General features: G+C 48.5%; 6 protein-coding genes across 6 annotated transcripts; 2 read left to right on the top strand and 4 right to left on the bottom strand.

Annotated features, from left to right (window-relative positions):
- Positions 1-1,131: 1,131 nt before the first annotated feature.
- N7457_005877 (ferric reductase family protein) lies at positions 1,132-3,165 on the top strand (the record flags this gene model as incomplete). The annotated part of the gene is made up of 5 exons (XM_057176921.1): positions 1,132-1,735; positions 1,789-1,850; positions 1,908-2,496; positions 2,555-2,716; positions 2,768-3,165. 5 exons carry the CDS (start codon positions 1,132-1,134, stop codon positions 3,163-3,165), a joined length of 1,815 nt encoding a protein of 604 aa, XP_057031223.1.
- A 196-nt stretch (positions 3,166-3,361) lies between these two features.
- Positions 3,362-4,302, bottom strand: N7457_005878 (DUF3632 domain-containing protein; the record flags this gene model as incomplete). The annotated part of the gene is made up of 2 exons (XM_057176922.1): positions 3,362-3,846; positions 3,903-4,302. 2 exons carry the CDS (start codon positions 4,300-4,302, stop codon positions 3,362-3,364), a joined length of 885 nt encoding a protein of 294 aa, XP_057031224.1.
- Positions 4,303-4,787: 485 nt separating this feature from the next.
- On the bottom strand, positions 4,788-6,213 carry N7457_005879 (4-diphosphocytidyl-2C-methyl-D-erythritol synthase; the record flags this gene model as incomplete). The annotated part of the gene is made up of 2 exons (XM_057176923.1): positions 4,788-6,065; positions 6,205-6,213. 2 exons carry the CDS (start codon positions 6,211-6,213, stop codon positions 4,788-4,790), a joined length of 1,287 nt encoding a protein of 428 aa, XP_057031225.1.
- A 1,894-nt stretch (positions 6,214-8,107) lies between these two features.
- On the bottom strand, positions 8,108-8,940 carry N7457_005880 (putative EF-hand calcium-binding domain protein; the record flags this gene model as incomplete). The annotated part of the gene is made up of 2 exons (XM_057176924.1): positions 8,108-8,826; positions 8,880-8,940. 2 exons carry the CDS (start codon positions 8,938-8,940, stop codon positions 8,108-8,110), a joined length of 780 nt encoding a protein of 259 aa, XP_057031226.1.
- Positions 8,941-9,681: 741 nt separating this feature from the next.
- N7457_005881 (zinc-binding alcohol dehydrogenase family protein) lies at positions 9,682-10,719 on the top strand (the record flags this gene model as incomplete). The annotated part of the gene is made up of 1 exon (XM_057176925.1): positions 9,682-10,719. One exon carries the CDS (start codon positions 9,682-9,684, stop codon positions 10,717-10,719), a length of 1,038 nt encoding a protein of 345 aa, XP_057031227.1.
- A 310-nt stretch (positions 10,720-11,029) lies between these two features.
- N7457_005882 (uncharacterized protein) lies at positions 11,030-11,923 on the bottom strand (the record flags this gene model as incomplete). Its single annotated transcript, XM_057176926.1, has 1 exon — positions 11,030-11,923. One exon carries the CDS (start codon positions 11,921-11,923, stop codon positions 11,030-11,032), a length of 894 nt encoding a protein of 297 aa, XP_057031228.1.
- Positions 11,924-12,270: the final 347 nt, after the last annotated feature.

The raw sequence follows: 12,270 nt of genomic DNA on the forward strand, positions 1-12,270 counted from the left end.
CATCCATATGATGCAGGGTGTCAGTCGCGCTACGACGTTCATTCTGTTTTGGGTAACGTGTGAAGCGGAGCAGCCAGCGACAAAAACACTAACCTCGGTCAAATGGAGTTGTCTGGACTGCGAGAGCCAAGACAAGTCGTTGAGTAATTGTGGGCAATGGGTCAAACGTCAATCTATACACTAGCACTCCGGGCCTCCGCGGAATTCCCACGGCCTTACCAAGTCAGGGAGTCCTAACATGAGGGGCATTCTGCCATGGCGTCATAGTTGCGACACTGCATTCTTCGTTAACTTATCCATTGTCTTCAATGTTACAGTTGCGTCCCATCCCACCGGAGATCCGGGGGTCGAGCCGCCAAGGACTCGAGGATGACGTTTTGATATCGAGGGTTCGAACAACCCAGCCCCCGAATATCAGGTTATTGATCGATATGATGCAGCAATTTAGCAGTGCCGCGACTGGAAACATGACGATGGTATTTAAAACCCTGCATGTTATCACTTGACTGAAAGGGGAAGATCAAGAATGCCGGAGGCGGCCGTCAACATTCCGTTTTCGGGTTGCCGAACCCACATCCAGGCCGATCTCCCCCTCCTTTCTAGAACCTCAGATGTCCGCAACTGTCAAAAGATTTGGCATTTGATCCACGTCCTCGTCACTGGTCCAGGACAATTCTCAGAGGGCCATCATCTCTGGCCACTTACCGTGTGCATCCCCTCAAGTTAACCTTAACCCCCCCACAACCTCCAAGCTCCCAATTCGGCGTGGGATCCACTATGTTAGACTTGATTGTGTGTGTATGCTATGACCAACGTGGTAGCATGCTTTCAATTGGCTTTTCTTTCTGCGAAAGTATACTTGCGGACCCTGCAGGGGTCAATGACGGCATCTATGTATGACCAGATAGGAAATATAAGACCACAATGACGATTCTGGACTAACTTCCCTCCCCCACGCGATCTGACCCCTTTTATAACATCATCCCGTCAAAACCTCGTGTGTTCCCGCTCTTCCTTGGTCATGACCCTTTCAGGAGTCGCCGGATAATCCACCTCCAGCGTGGTTGACTACGGTCTCCGTCCCCCAGTGGATCAGCAACTCAACTTCCTCTTGCCTCTTTGTATGGCACAATGGGTGTCCAACTGAAAGGAAATGGACCCGGAGAGCCGCCTATGAACCCAACGATTGCAGTGCCTCTGTTCGTCGTTGGTGGACTAGTTGCAATCTTGTTCGCATGGAGAACCGCCATTCGCATCGGAGATCTTCAACGACTAAAAAAGTCACGACAGGGAGCTGATCAGACGCAGCTGTCCCGAACAAGTCGGATCAATGCGACCCTCAAGAAATACTTTCTATATGCTCCGCTATGGGGCAAGCGACACAGTCGCGAATTCCGCTTCCTCAGGCTTCATATGGGATCTCTGCCACTGCGGTTGGAAATGATCTGTCTCTTTATCTATCTCAGTTTGAACTTAATTTTCATTATTGTGACAGTTGATTGGTGGATCGATGATTACCCCAAGAAGATGTTCCAGCTCAAATACTCTGCAGGCCATTTGGCGGTCATGAATACACCAGGCCTGGTCATGGCTGCAGGCCGAAATAATCCCTTAGTCCAGCTGTTGGGGATTTCGTTCGATGCGTTCAACTTTATGCATCGGTGGGTGGGGCGAGTGATTGCAGCTAACGCAGTCATTCATATGAGCGCCGTATTGGCTGGTCAGGCTTATGAACGTGGGTAGCTCTGGAAGATGGATGGTTGAAGCATGCACTAATCTCGACTTTAGGCGGTACGGAATACATCCTCTACACTCTCTGGCAGCAAAGGCTTTATATCAGCGGTCTTGTGGTAGGCGGTTCAATTCCCTCTCCAAAATGAGATGAACCATCTAACGCAAGTCTACAGGCTATCCTTGGATTCCTTTTCATTGTCGTTCAATCTCTGTCGCCGGCCCGACATGCATTCTACGAACTCTTTCTCCACCTGCACATAGCCCTTGCCGTGATGTCTTTCGTGGCCCTCTGGTATCATTTGAAAAACCTGTTGCAACAGCAGGTGCTTTTAGGCACTTTGATCCTGTGGGGCCTCGATCGCGCCTGTAGACTTGGAATTCTGCTCTGGAGAAACCTCAGCAGCAGGCCCACAACTGCCACCATCGAGGTTCTTCCTGGCTCCGTTGCTCGTGTTGATGTGGCAGTGGCTCGGGCATGGCGCTTCCGTCCTGGTCAGCATATGTATCTTTACATCCCTTCTATGGGGTTGTGGACATCGCATCCCTTCTCTGTCGCGTGGACGTCTACATCAGACTCGTTGGGTCTGGATGAAAAGCGTGGCTCGAGCGAGTCTCTGAAAGCTCTCACTGGAGGTTCGCAGACTACCACGATGTCCATCCTGATCAAGGGCCAAGACGGATTCACGAAAAAGTTGATCCAAAAGGCAGAGGACTCTTCCGAGGGACGGATGAAGGCTATTGCCTTGGCAGAGGGGCCATTTGGTATGATTCTGATATTTGACACTTGATATCTCAGAACGCTTTGACTAACATCTCCCAGGTGGTATTCATTCTCTTGCCTCATATGGTACCTTATTATTAATCGCTGGTGGCATTGGTATCACCCACCCAACATCCTACCTGAACGAGGTTATCACCACGTTCTCCCAAGAGAAAACAGCTACGCGCAAGGTCCATCTGGTGTGGATCGTGCGCAGTCTAGGTACCTTCACACCATCACTTCCTTGCAGCTTGCTTGCTAATGGATTTATAGATCATCTTACCTGGATTCAATCATTCATGACTGAGATCCTCGGCCACGACTCGCTCACAAGTCCACAAGCCACGAACGGCCATACATATTTCCAATTCCCACGACTCGATCTCTCTATCAGCCTTTATGTCACAGCTCACAAAGAGACAGTCGAGGAATATATTCCACAACCAGACACGCCATGGATGCGATGCGCTCCATCCAGTGTGCCTATCCACATTCACCACGGCAAGCCATGTCTCCAGTCCGTGTTAGAGAAAGAAAAGTCCGAGCAAATCGGTGCGATGGCGGTAAGCGTCTGCGGTCCTGGTGGCCTAGGCGATAATGTTCGGGAAGCAGTCCGAGGTGTACAAGGGGAGAAGACGGTGGATTTATTTGAAGAGGCATTTTCATGGTAGCCTCGATGGTGTTTATAAATATAATATTTGTTCAAGGCTTGGTGTTGAATTTAGATATATATTCGTTGATAATATTTGAACTATGAATCATATCCTCTGGGAGGCTTTCAATTCTTGAATTCTTGAATTCCTTTTTGCTTTACTTCGGGGGTTATATCGCTTGGTCGACCACAAAATTTACAAAGCCTCAAGCAGATCATCTTGTATTATCCATTACATGCTCAATTTTGGACAAAGCATGGTTGAGCAAATCTTCAGGGTCTTGCCCGGCTGCACAGCAAGCCTTCACATCTCGGAGACCCTGCACCCATACATCCCATCTCTCACGCTCAAACCCTCTCCAACTCCGATTTGCATACTTCTCGCCCGGTCGCCCATCATACTTATTATACTTTCGGCCATTAAGGACATTTTCCCACAGTCTATCACCCGCACACACGAACCAGTAACACACACCCAACAGACCAGCCGTGGAAACAAGTTGCTCACAAGGAACGCTCTCTTCAAACACATTCCGCAGTCCACAGAGCCCCAAAAGGGATTCATCCATCGCATCGCTAATCCACACCTGCACCAGAGAAGCATATTCCACATCAGCAGCTTGTGTGACCTGCGCCAGAAAGATATTAAGCCTCGCCCATCTAGTCTGCTGCTCGAGCTCCATCGCTGCGTCACATAGATCTGATACTTAATCAGTACTCCAAATAAATAAATCAGTCGATATGTCAATTCCTTACATGTCTTTCTAGCATCGGACTCATACTCCGTCCACAATGTCCAAGCCCAGACCGTCAAAGAAGGCAAATGAGACCAAACCCGACTCCCATCCTGCATTTTGAGAACCAACTCCGTCGCCGAATCAACGGCATTATACAGTTTCAATTCCCCCAAGAACTCAATCAGCGGGGGATACTGCACTGGATCGATTCGCATAGCCAGCTCGATCAGAGCAATGAAAGTAATCGAATCGGCCTTCTCAATAGTTCCTCCGCTGTAACTCTCCAGCCGGTCCATGGTGCTGGTTGTGACCCACTGCACGACATCTTCGACTGTAACGTCCCTATGGACGAGCGCTTTGAATAAATCGAATTCTGCGGATTCCTCGACCCGCGTGAGCTTCAACGTTTCATCCCACATGGCAGATGTTTGACGGATTTGGAAATTTTCGGTCCGGTGGAGCGGAATAATTTCTCAGCGTTCACGGTTAGTCGCGTTATATAGAGTTTCCCGAGTTGCCGATGTCGTGCCGTGTAGGATGCCGATGAGGGATTGTTACAGTTGTCGATCTGTTCAATAATTGATAAATAATTGATTAATGGATGGGAGCTTGGCAGATCCGATCACCGCTAGAAGCAATAATGACAGTGTCATATACGCTATGTAACTACCTACACCAGTCGAGGTTGGAAATGGCAGTGGATCGGAATGTCGGCCCCTGCCGCTCTGGCGCCCCTGATCCAAGCTCCCGGGGCTCCAGTCGACGGGAATAGTACTCTATTACTAATACTTTAGGGTTGTGGGAGATTATATAGTGACATTCCGACGAGAATGACAATTCATATTAAAAATCACATAATTGAGGTAGTCCGGTATGATCAATACCGGGGACTATTGAATTCCACTCAAGTAGTAGCAAAAGCAATCATTACCATCTCCCGACCCCTCAGCTCGTTTTGCTCATTGGTCTGTGCCTTGACGGAAACTTGACAGCTCTCTAAGCCAACTATGCCAGAAATGAAATTGATCATGGCTTCCCGGTGAACATTGACTCGCGAGACTTCACAAACCAAGCTCACATCACACTCCTTGACGGCACCACCAGCTTGAAGAATAAGGGTGAGCACATGTCGTAGAAGCTTGTCCGGTGCGGCATTTGTCCATCGAGGATTTGTCAATGTGAGGGTTCTGTCCATATTATCTGCCGAGATGGTGTCTAAGAGCGCTTTCGCCAGGGCGCATAGACCAATATCCATCTCAGGGCGACCAAAGAGATTCGACCTGTGTAGGATTCCCACGCCACAGAGTGTGAATGCATCACCCGGCGCAAGAGTATGGATTTCGTAGGCGTGGCCAATCCGCACACCGGATACAGGAGTATGGACTGAGACGTGGGGCTTTAGTAGCTGTTCTTCGTTTTGGAGATCCCCACTGTGTCGTAAGTCGATGTTTCGTGGGTCACCGAGGATGTAGCGGATGGGAAGTTGTTCTTTCTCATACAGAGACAAATCATCTTCATGGGATAAACCAATGGTAGCAGCCCTTTCATGTACATTATGTATCACTCCCAATCTGTATACTCGTGGAGTCTGGGCGTGATAAACTATATCGGGTTCAGTCGCCATAGTAGGGTCGTTGATGTCACTTTGGGGAACAGTCTCTTCCTTCGGGTGTGTCATTACGGGAATCCCGGCACTGGAAGGATTTTCAATCAAATACCCCAAAATGCTGTCGAGGAACTGATGCAAGTTGAGCGGACGCATCGCTTCGTGAATAAAAACCTGTTCCGGCGGTTTGGAAAGGCTGGATAGATGCCGCAAGCCTTGTAGGACGCCTGTTTGTGGAACTCCTCCGTCAACGGTGTGTGTATTGGGGTCATAATCGATGGAGGCTTTAAGAAGAGACGTGTCATGGGAATGATGAATGAGAACAATCGGACATGTTGCGTTCCAGGACCTGAACATCCTGAGAACATGGTTGATGACGGTATCGCCTCTGACTTGGCGATATGCAAGAGGACAGCTCCGACCTTCGCGTTGAGCGCGGTCAGCAAATGGGATCAGGATAAGGACACCGATTGTGGGAATCTCTTCTCGGTCAGACCTGATTGTGGTTGTGATGGGAAGGAAGGAAGATAGTTGTCGGGTGCACAGAGCAGGTTTAGGGAAAGAGACCGACCACAGCTGATGATGAAGTGATCAAAGACACGGGTTGAGTAAGAGAACTTTCACCTCGAGGCAGAAGCGTAGACAGAGATTCTTGGATGTTTACCAGTAAATGACTGCCTTGTCTATAGTAAACCACCAATTCGCTGGATATAACCGTGTGCATTTTAGCGCTGTTGTTTATATAGCTATACCAATATCCGGAGGCGAAGCCAAAACAACGAAGCAGGAAGGCATATATATGGGTGTCGAGAATAGGAAGGAGGGAGAGAGACCAATGCTTAATAAAAAAGGGCTAAGTGAAGACTAGCCTCGGTGATAAGTACTTAGCTTAGCTATGGAACCTTTCAAGATTGGAAGATAGCGAGGCTTCATGAGCCCTTAGCTTATGGAACCAGGTGTATCCATGGCTGATGATGGAAATATATCGGGATTCCTAAAATAGAGACGACCAAAGATCAAATATGTTCTCATCTTGGTGGTTGATAATAATGTCTCTGAGAAAACAAGGGACCTCATAGCCGAAGGAAAGAGATGAAGTGATCTAATTGTCTATCACTGGAAAAGCAGGGACATTGTATGTCCATCATCTAACAAGCAGACAATCAATCCATCAATCAAGATTGGGCAATCAGAGACAAAGAGTTATATCCGGGGGTTATGATTGCTATCACACTACAAGTTGTATGTAGTATAGTCAAATAAGATATAATCACTATATGAAGATTCTTCTCTGTCTGCTGTAGATACGCCTCGTTAAGCTAAGGATTATCAAAAGTGGACCTATCTTGTAATCTGCTATGATTTTCGCGTGTTGGCTTTGCCATACACAACCTATTTCAGCTTCGCATAAAAGGAGTAAGGCCTCTCTTTAACAACCCGGCAATGTTCTCCACTGGGATGTTTGCCTCCAGCTCCCAGTCTGCGCTTTCGAGATCCCGAGTGTATCGTAAGTCGATGTTTCGTGGGTCACCGAGGATGTAGCGGATGGGAAGCTACTCTTTCTCGTACAAAGACAAGTTATCTTGATAGGATGATCAATTAAATACCCCAGACAGAATGCTGTCGAGCAACTGATGCAGGGTGTTCGCTTCTTGACTGAAATATGCGGAGGCGGTCTCAGGAGACAGATAGAGACTGCAGGCCTTGCAGTATATCTGCTTTAGGATCGACTCCTCCATCAGCGGTATGAGTGTTGGGGCCATAATCGATGGAGGCTTTGAGAAGAGACATGTCATGGGAATGGTGGATGACAAAAATCGGACATGTTACGTTCCAGGACCTGAACATCCCGAGAACATGGTTGATGATGGTATCGCCTCTGACTTGGCGATATATAGCAGGGCAGGTCAGACCTCCGCGTTGACCGCGGTCGCAACTGGGATCAGGATGAGGATACCAATTGCGGGTATCTCTTCTCAGTCAGACATGATCATCATTATGATAGTATGGAGAGAGAAAGGTGAAGGATAGAGAAAGGTGATGGAGACTGAAAGGTGATGAAGAACGAAGAATGATTGATAGAAACGAGGGCTAAGTGAAGGCTGGCCTCGGTGATGAACACTGAGCTCAGTTAGGTAGAGACCCGTAATAAGGAGGCTTAACAAGCCTTAGTTTATGCCCACGCCCTTCAGCGTATGGTTCTGGATCAACAACCAGAGACGTGCTACCAGATGTAGCGCTAAAAAGCTAGGGGAAGATGGAGATGATCATATTCGGCTATCTGCCTCTGGCTACTGACGCGGAGGCGTCCTGCCTAGGTGCCTGGAAATAGGGAACACTTGTTAATGATGGAGATTGCCGTTGGAAATGCATAAATTTGACAAATCACAGGAAGCTTCTTCTTGTGGTTGATAATCACATATCTGAGGAGACAAGGAAGCTTATAGCCAGAAGGAGAGAGAAGAAGTAATCTAATTCTCTATCACTGGAAAAGGGGCATTATATACCCATCATCTAACAAGCAAACAATCTATCAATAGAGACTGGACAATCAGGGACAAAGAGACAGTTCAACAGATATGACACCCCCATAAAGCTGGTAAGCACCATTCTTAAGTTTAAGCAGCAGCCTGCGCAGCCGCCCACTGGAAAAGTTCCGCGATCGAGTTGCTCACAACAGCAGTCCTAGGAATCTCATGCCCGCCGCCATGATCGTAAGTGCGACGTTTCTCTGGCTCGCAAATCCCAGAAAGGTGAACACCAGCTGCCCACCGAGGATCTTTCGAGCCATAAATATGTACCGTGGGGACATTGATACGGAAGGGGCTAGTAATCTCATTTCGGATTTCGGCCTCCGAGAGACCGCCGCTCAGAGACTTGAGCCCTGTCCAGCGATCTGCGCCCTGAGTCAAGAGCGCATTTGAGCCAGCTTGGAGTGCCAGTGCAGACCGCGATGCGAGATCGCGTTCGCGCGCCTCGGCGGAAACATGGAAGCCCATCTCCTCGAGAACGTTTAACGACGCCCCACCGCAGATAAAGATGGCGGCTTTGAATGGGAGCGGGAGATGCGGTGTTTCTTCTTGGTGGAATAGGAGAATACTGGATCCTAGCACGCAGCCTTGTGAGAACATGAGTGCGATATCGTATGGGCCATTTTTGGCGATGTGTTCATTGAGCCAGTTATGGGTGGCTCGGACGGCATCGACGCTGTCATTTTCCCAGAATTGGTAGTATGGCGGACTGTAGAAGAGATCTACTCCTGCAGCGGGGTCGCTACTAAATGGGCCATCGACAAAATCAAACTGGACATCATTAGGGAGTTTGGCGCGGAATGAGGCTGGGTGGGTGTGAGTATTTAGGGGTTTTTTCCAGAGAAACGGGGAAGCTCACCAATCTGGGAGCGGAAGATGAAGCCGCTGGTCCCCTTTCCGTGAAGACAAAGCACCTTCATTGTGGGAATACGATGGGAGTCAAACTGGAGGAGGAGGAATTCAAGAGGGGCTGCGTCGATAAGCACTGACCCCGCGATATGGATACGATGACACCTTCCACGATTCGGACTCTTTGGACTCCCCGGACGAAAGAGACAAAAACACGAAAGGAAAATGCTCAGAGGTCAGGAGAAATCAAATTCGCTCTTGAAGAACAAAAGGACACCGATTCTCAAAGTGCGCTGAGTCTGGGTTTGCCATAGCCGCGCCAATACCCCTTGCGCTGGCGATGAGAGGGGCCTCATTTACCCGGAACAGTTGGGATCCTGAGACATCTTTTGTGTACAGAAGAGAAATAAAGCAATTGAAGACCGCATTGCAAAGCCTTGCGGAATCTATGTGTTCGGGGTTTGCTCGTCGGCTCTATCTATCAAGAGCAACGAGTGTATTGAGTATTGATGGCCGTTGGAAGTTCATAGTAGTCTTCCCCATACCCCCAATCGGAACAAAGCGGGAATAACGCCAGGAAGCCCCAGGGAAAGAGGATCCGAGGCGAATACTTAGGAGGCGGGGTCCAGACAAGGATTCCATACGACGGGGGACCTCGTATCCTGGATGCCAGCCTTATGCAAGTGGAGCAACGTTGCCCAGGTTCATTTGTAATCAGGAGATGAGGTCACTAGCTATTTAAAGGGAATCCCTAGCTTCTAGTTCCGTGTCTTCTTGAAACTACCTAGGTATCAGTATCGACCATAACGACAATGAAGGCAATCGTCATCATCGAACCCAAGACCGAGGGCCTGGTCACCGATCGACCCATCCCTCACCTTCGCGATGACTATATTCTTGTGAAGACCGTCAGCGTGGCTTTGAATCCTACAGACTGGAAGCATATTGCCTACTTTGCCCCTCCCGGTGCCCTTGTCGGATGCGACTACGCAGGAACCGTTGAGGCGGTTGGCAAGGACGTCAAAAAGTATTTCAAGAAAGGAGACCGAGTGTTTGGATTCTCTCACGGATCAAATGCCATGCAACCGGAGAATGGCTCTTTTGCAGAGTATATCGTCGCCAAGGGTGACGTACAAATGAAGATCCCCGATGGTATGAGCTTCCAAGAAGCCGCCACACTGGGAGTGGGCATTAGCACCGTGGGCCAGGCGTTGTATCAAAGTTTGGGACTCGCATTACCGACGGAGCCCATCAGAGATGCGACTCCAATCCTGATTTACGGTGGCTCGACTGCGACCGGCACTCTAGCCATCCAGTTCGCCAAGTTATCTGGCTATAAAGTGTTGACCACCTGTTCCCCGCACAACTTTGACTTGGTCCGTGGCTATGGCGCCGACGAGGTTTACGACTACAAAGACCCTCAGGTTCCAGCTGAAATCCGCAAGACCACTGAAAATAAGCTGAAGCTCGTGTTCGATTGTATCGCACTCGAATCTAGCGCGGTGTTCTGTGACAATGCTCTCTCCACCGATGGCGGCGAATATAGCGCCCTGTTGAACAATCCGATTAGTCGTGAGAACGTCAATGATCGCTCTACCCTGGCTTACAGTATAATCGGCGAGGAGTTCCCCATAGGCGATCTTAAGTTCCCCGCAAAGCCAGAAGATAAAGCTCATGCCGAGAAGTTTAATCGCATTGCGGAGGAGCTGCTCGCTCAGGGGAAGATCAAAATCCATCCCCCTAAGGTAGGCCAGGATGGGTTGAAAGGCGTGATTGATGGCTTAAAGCTGCTCAAGGAGGATAAGGTCAGTGGTGAGAAGCTGGTTTACAATGTTTCCGAGACCCCCTGAGCAAGACACTGCTTTCGATCTATTCGATACTCTCTAACTTCTTAATGCCACTGCGTTGTTTCCTCATATGGTATCTGCCCTCTGAGTTCGATGATTCTCAGTATCCCAGTCGTGAATTTCCTGCTCAAAAACAATACATACGTTGACGTACGTGTGGATATGTGTAGCTGAGTAAATGTTTCAAGAAGTAGGCTCATATTCTTCGCTCATCATCTGCCCCTAAAAATGTACTGAATTCCGTATTGTACAAGAACCTCTCAATGCTACCAGCAGCAGCGACAGCCAAAGGACTGTCTCATTTCTAACCCAATCACACGTCATTATTCTCACCAAGAGCATCGAACGCTTCAACCATTTTCTTAACAAAAGCCGTAATCTTATCAACTTTTACCACTCTGTTCCAGCCATCCTTGGATTTGGATTGTGTAGGATCTGCCTGAAGTTGCAACAAGAGTGAGGCAAAAGCTCGGCGCAGCTTCTTTTGATCTTTTCTACTCAGCAAATTCGATGAACTCTGTCCAGCCCAGTCGGCCAATGGATCCGCTCCAGCTTCAAGAAGATAAGATGCCACATGCCAGTGACTCTTCTCGACAGCCTGATAAAAGGGCGAGTATTCGTTATAGGAGAAATTGACGTCGTATTGCAATCTTTTGACAAGAAAGTCGACTGCGACCAGTTTGCCACACCAAGCTGCGCTACATAGTGCCCCGCGCTTTTCCAACTCGGGGCTAGGGTCTGCTCGAGCTCCTCGTGAAATCAGGAACTCTGCAATATCCATTTGACCATTTATCAGGGCCATCAGAAGCGGCAAATGAGCAGGAAGGAACATCCTGCTTGGCGCCAGTCCCAGAACACTCCCTGTCTGGTTCACACAGGCGGGATCTATGTCAAGCACGAGGCGAATGATTTCGAGATTTCCTTTTCCGATTGCATCCAGGATCATGTTGATAGTACTGTGAGGCAGGGATTTTGTGAAGTCTACTCCATGCTCAAGCAACCGACGTAAAGCCAATGCTTCGCCATTGCGGAGTAATCTGTCCAAGGTTTCTGAACTACATTTTCCGGAGAATCGCGTATAAAGATCTTGGTTGGCGAGAGCACGGAGAAACTTGCAGGTTTTTGTCACAGCATTGAGATCGGATGCATGATCCAACAAGGAGATCACATTAAGAAGACATTCGGTTGGAAGAGAGAATAAAGACATTTTCGACAGGTTGAAGATAAAGGGGCTTCAACAAAAATAACATCAAGATGGATACATGGTCACATGACCTAATTAATTTCGTCAAAGCTCGGAAAATGGAGTGCGCTAGCTTGCCGATATATCCTCGGGCTTGTCTCACAGGTGTGATGTTTCCAAAGCGTGATATGGTTGCTTGATGCGAGGGTCCCGATGCAGTACTCACCTCGGATCGATCTGCGGTCTAAGTGTGCACATTGGGTGAAAATAACTCAAATGATTTCATTCTGGGAACAAACAGATCAATAAGAAAACCAAAGAAAAAGTAGTGTGTTGAACACCCCAAGACTCAGCAAGTTCATGGCCGACGT

The sequence above is a fragment of the Penicillium paradoxum genome (genome assembly GCF_028828445.1).
Source record: "Penicillium paradoxum strain IBT 22861 chromosome Unknown utg000005l_segment0_segment0, whole genome shotgun sequence".
Taxonomy (NCBI): domain Eukaryota; kingdom Fungi; phylum Ascomycota; class Eurotiomycetes; order Eurotiales; family Aspergillaceae; genus Penicillium; species Penicillium paradoxum.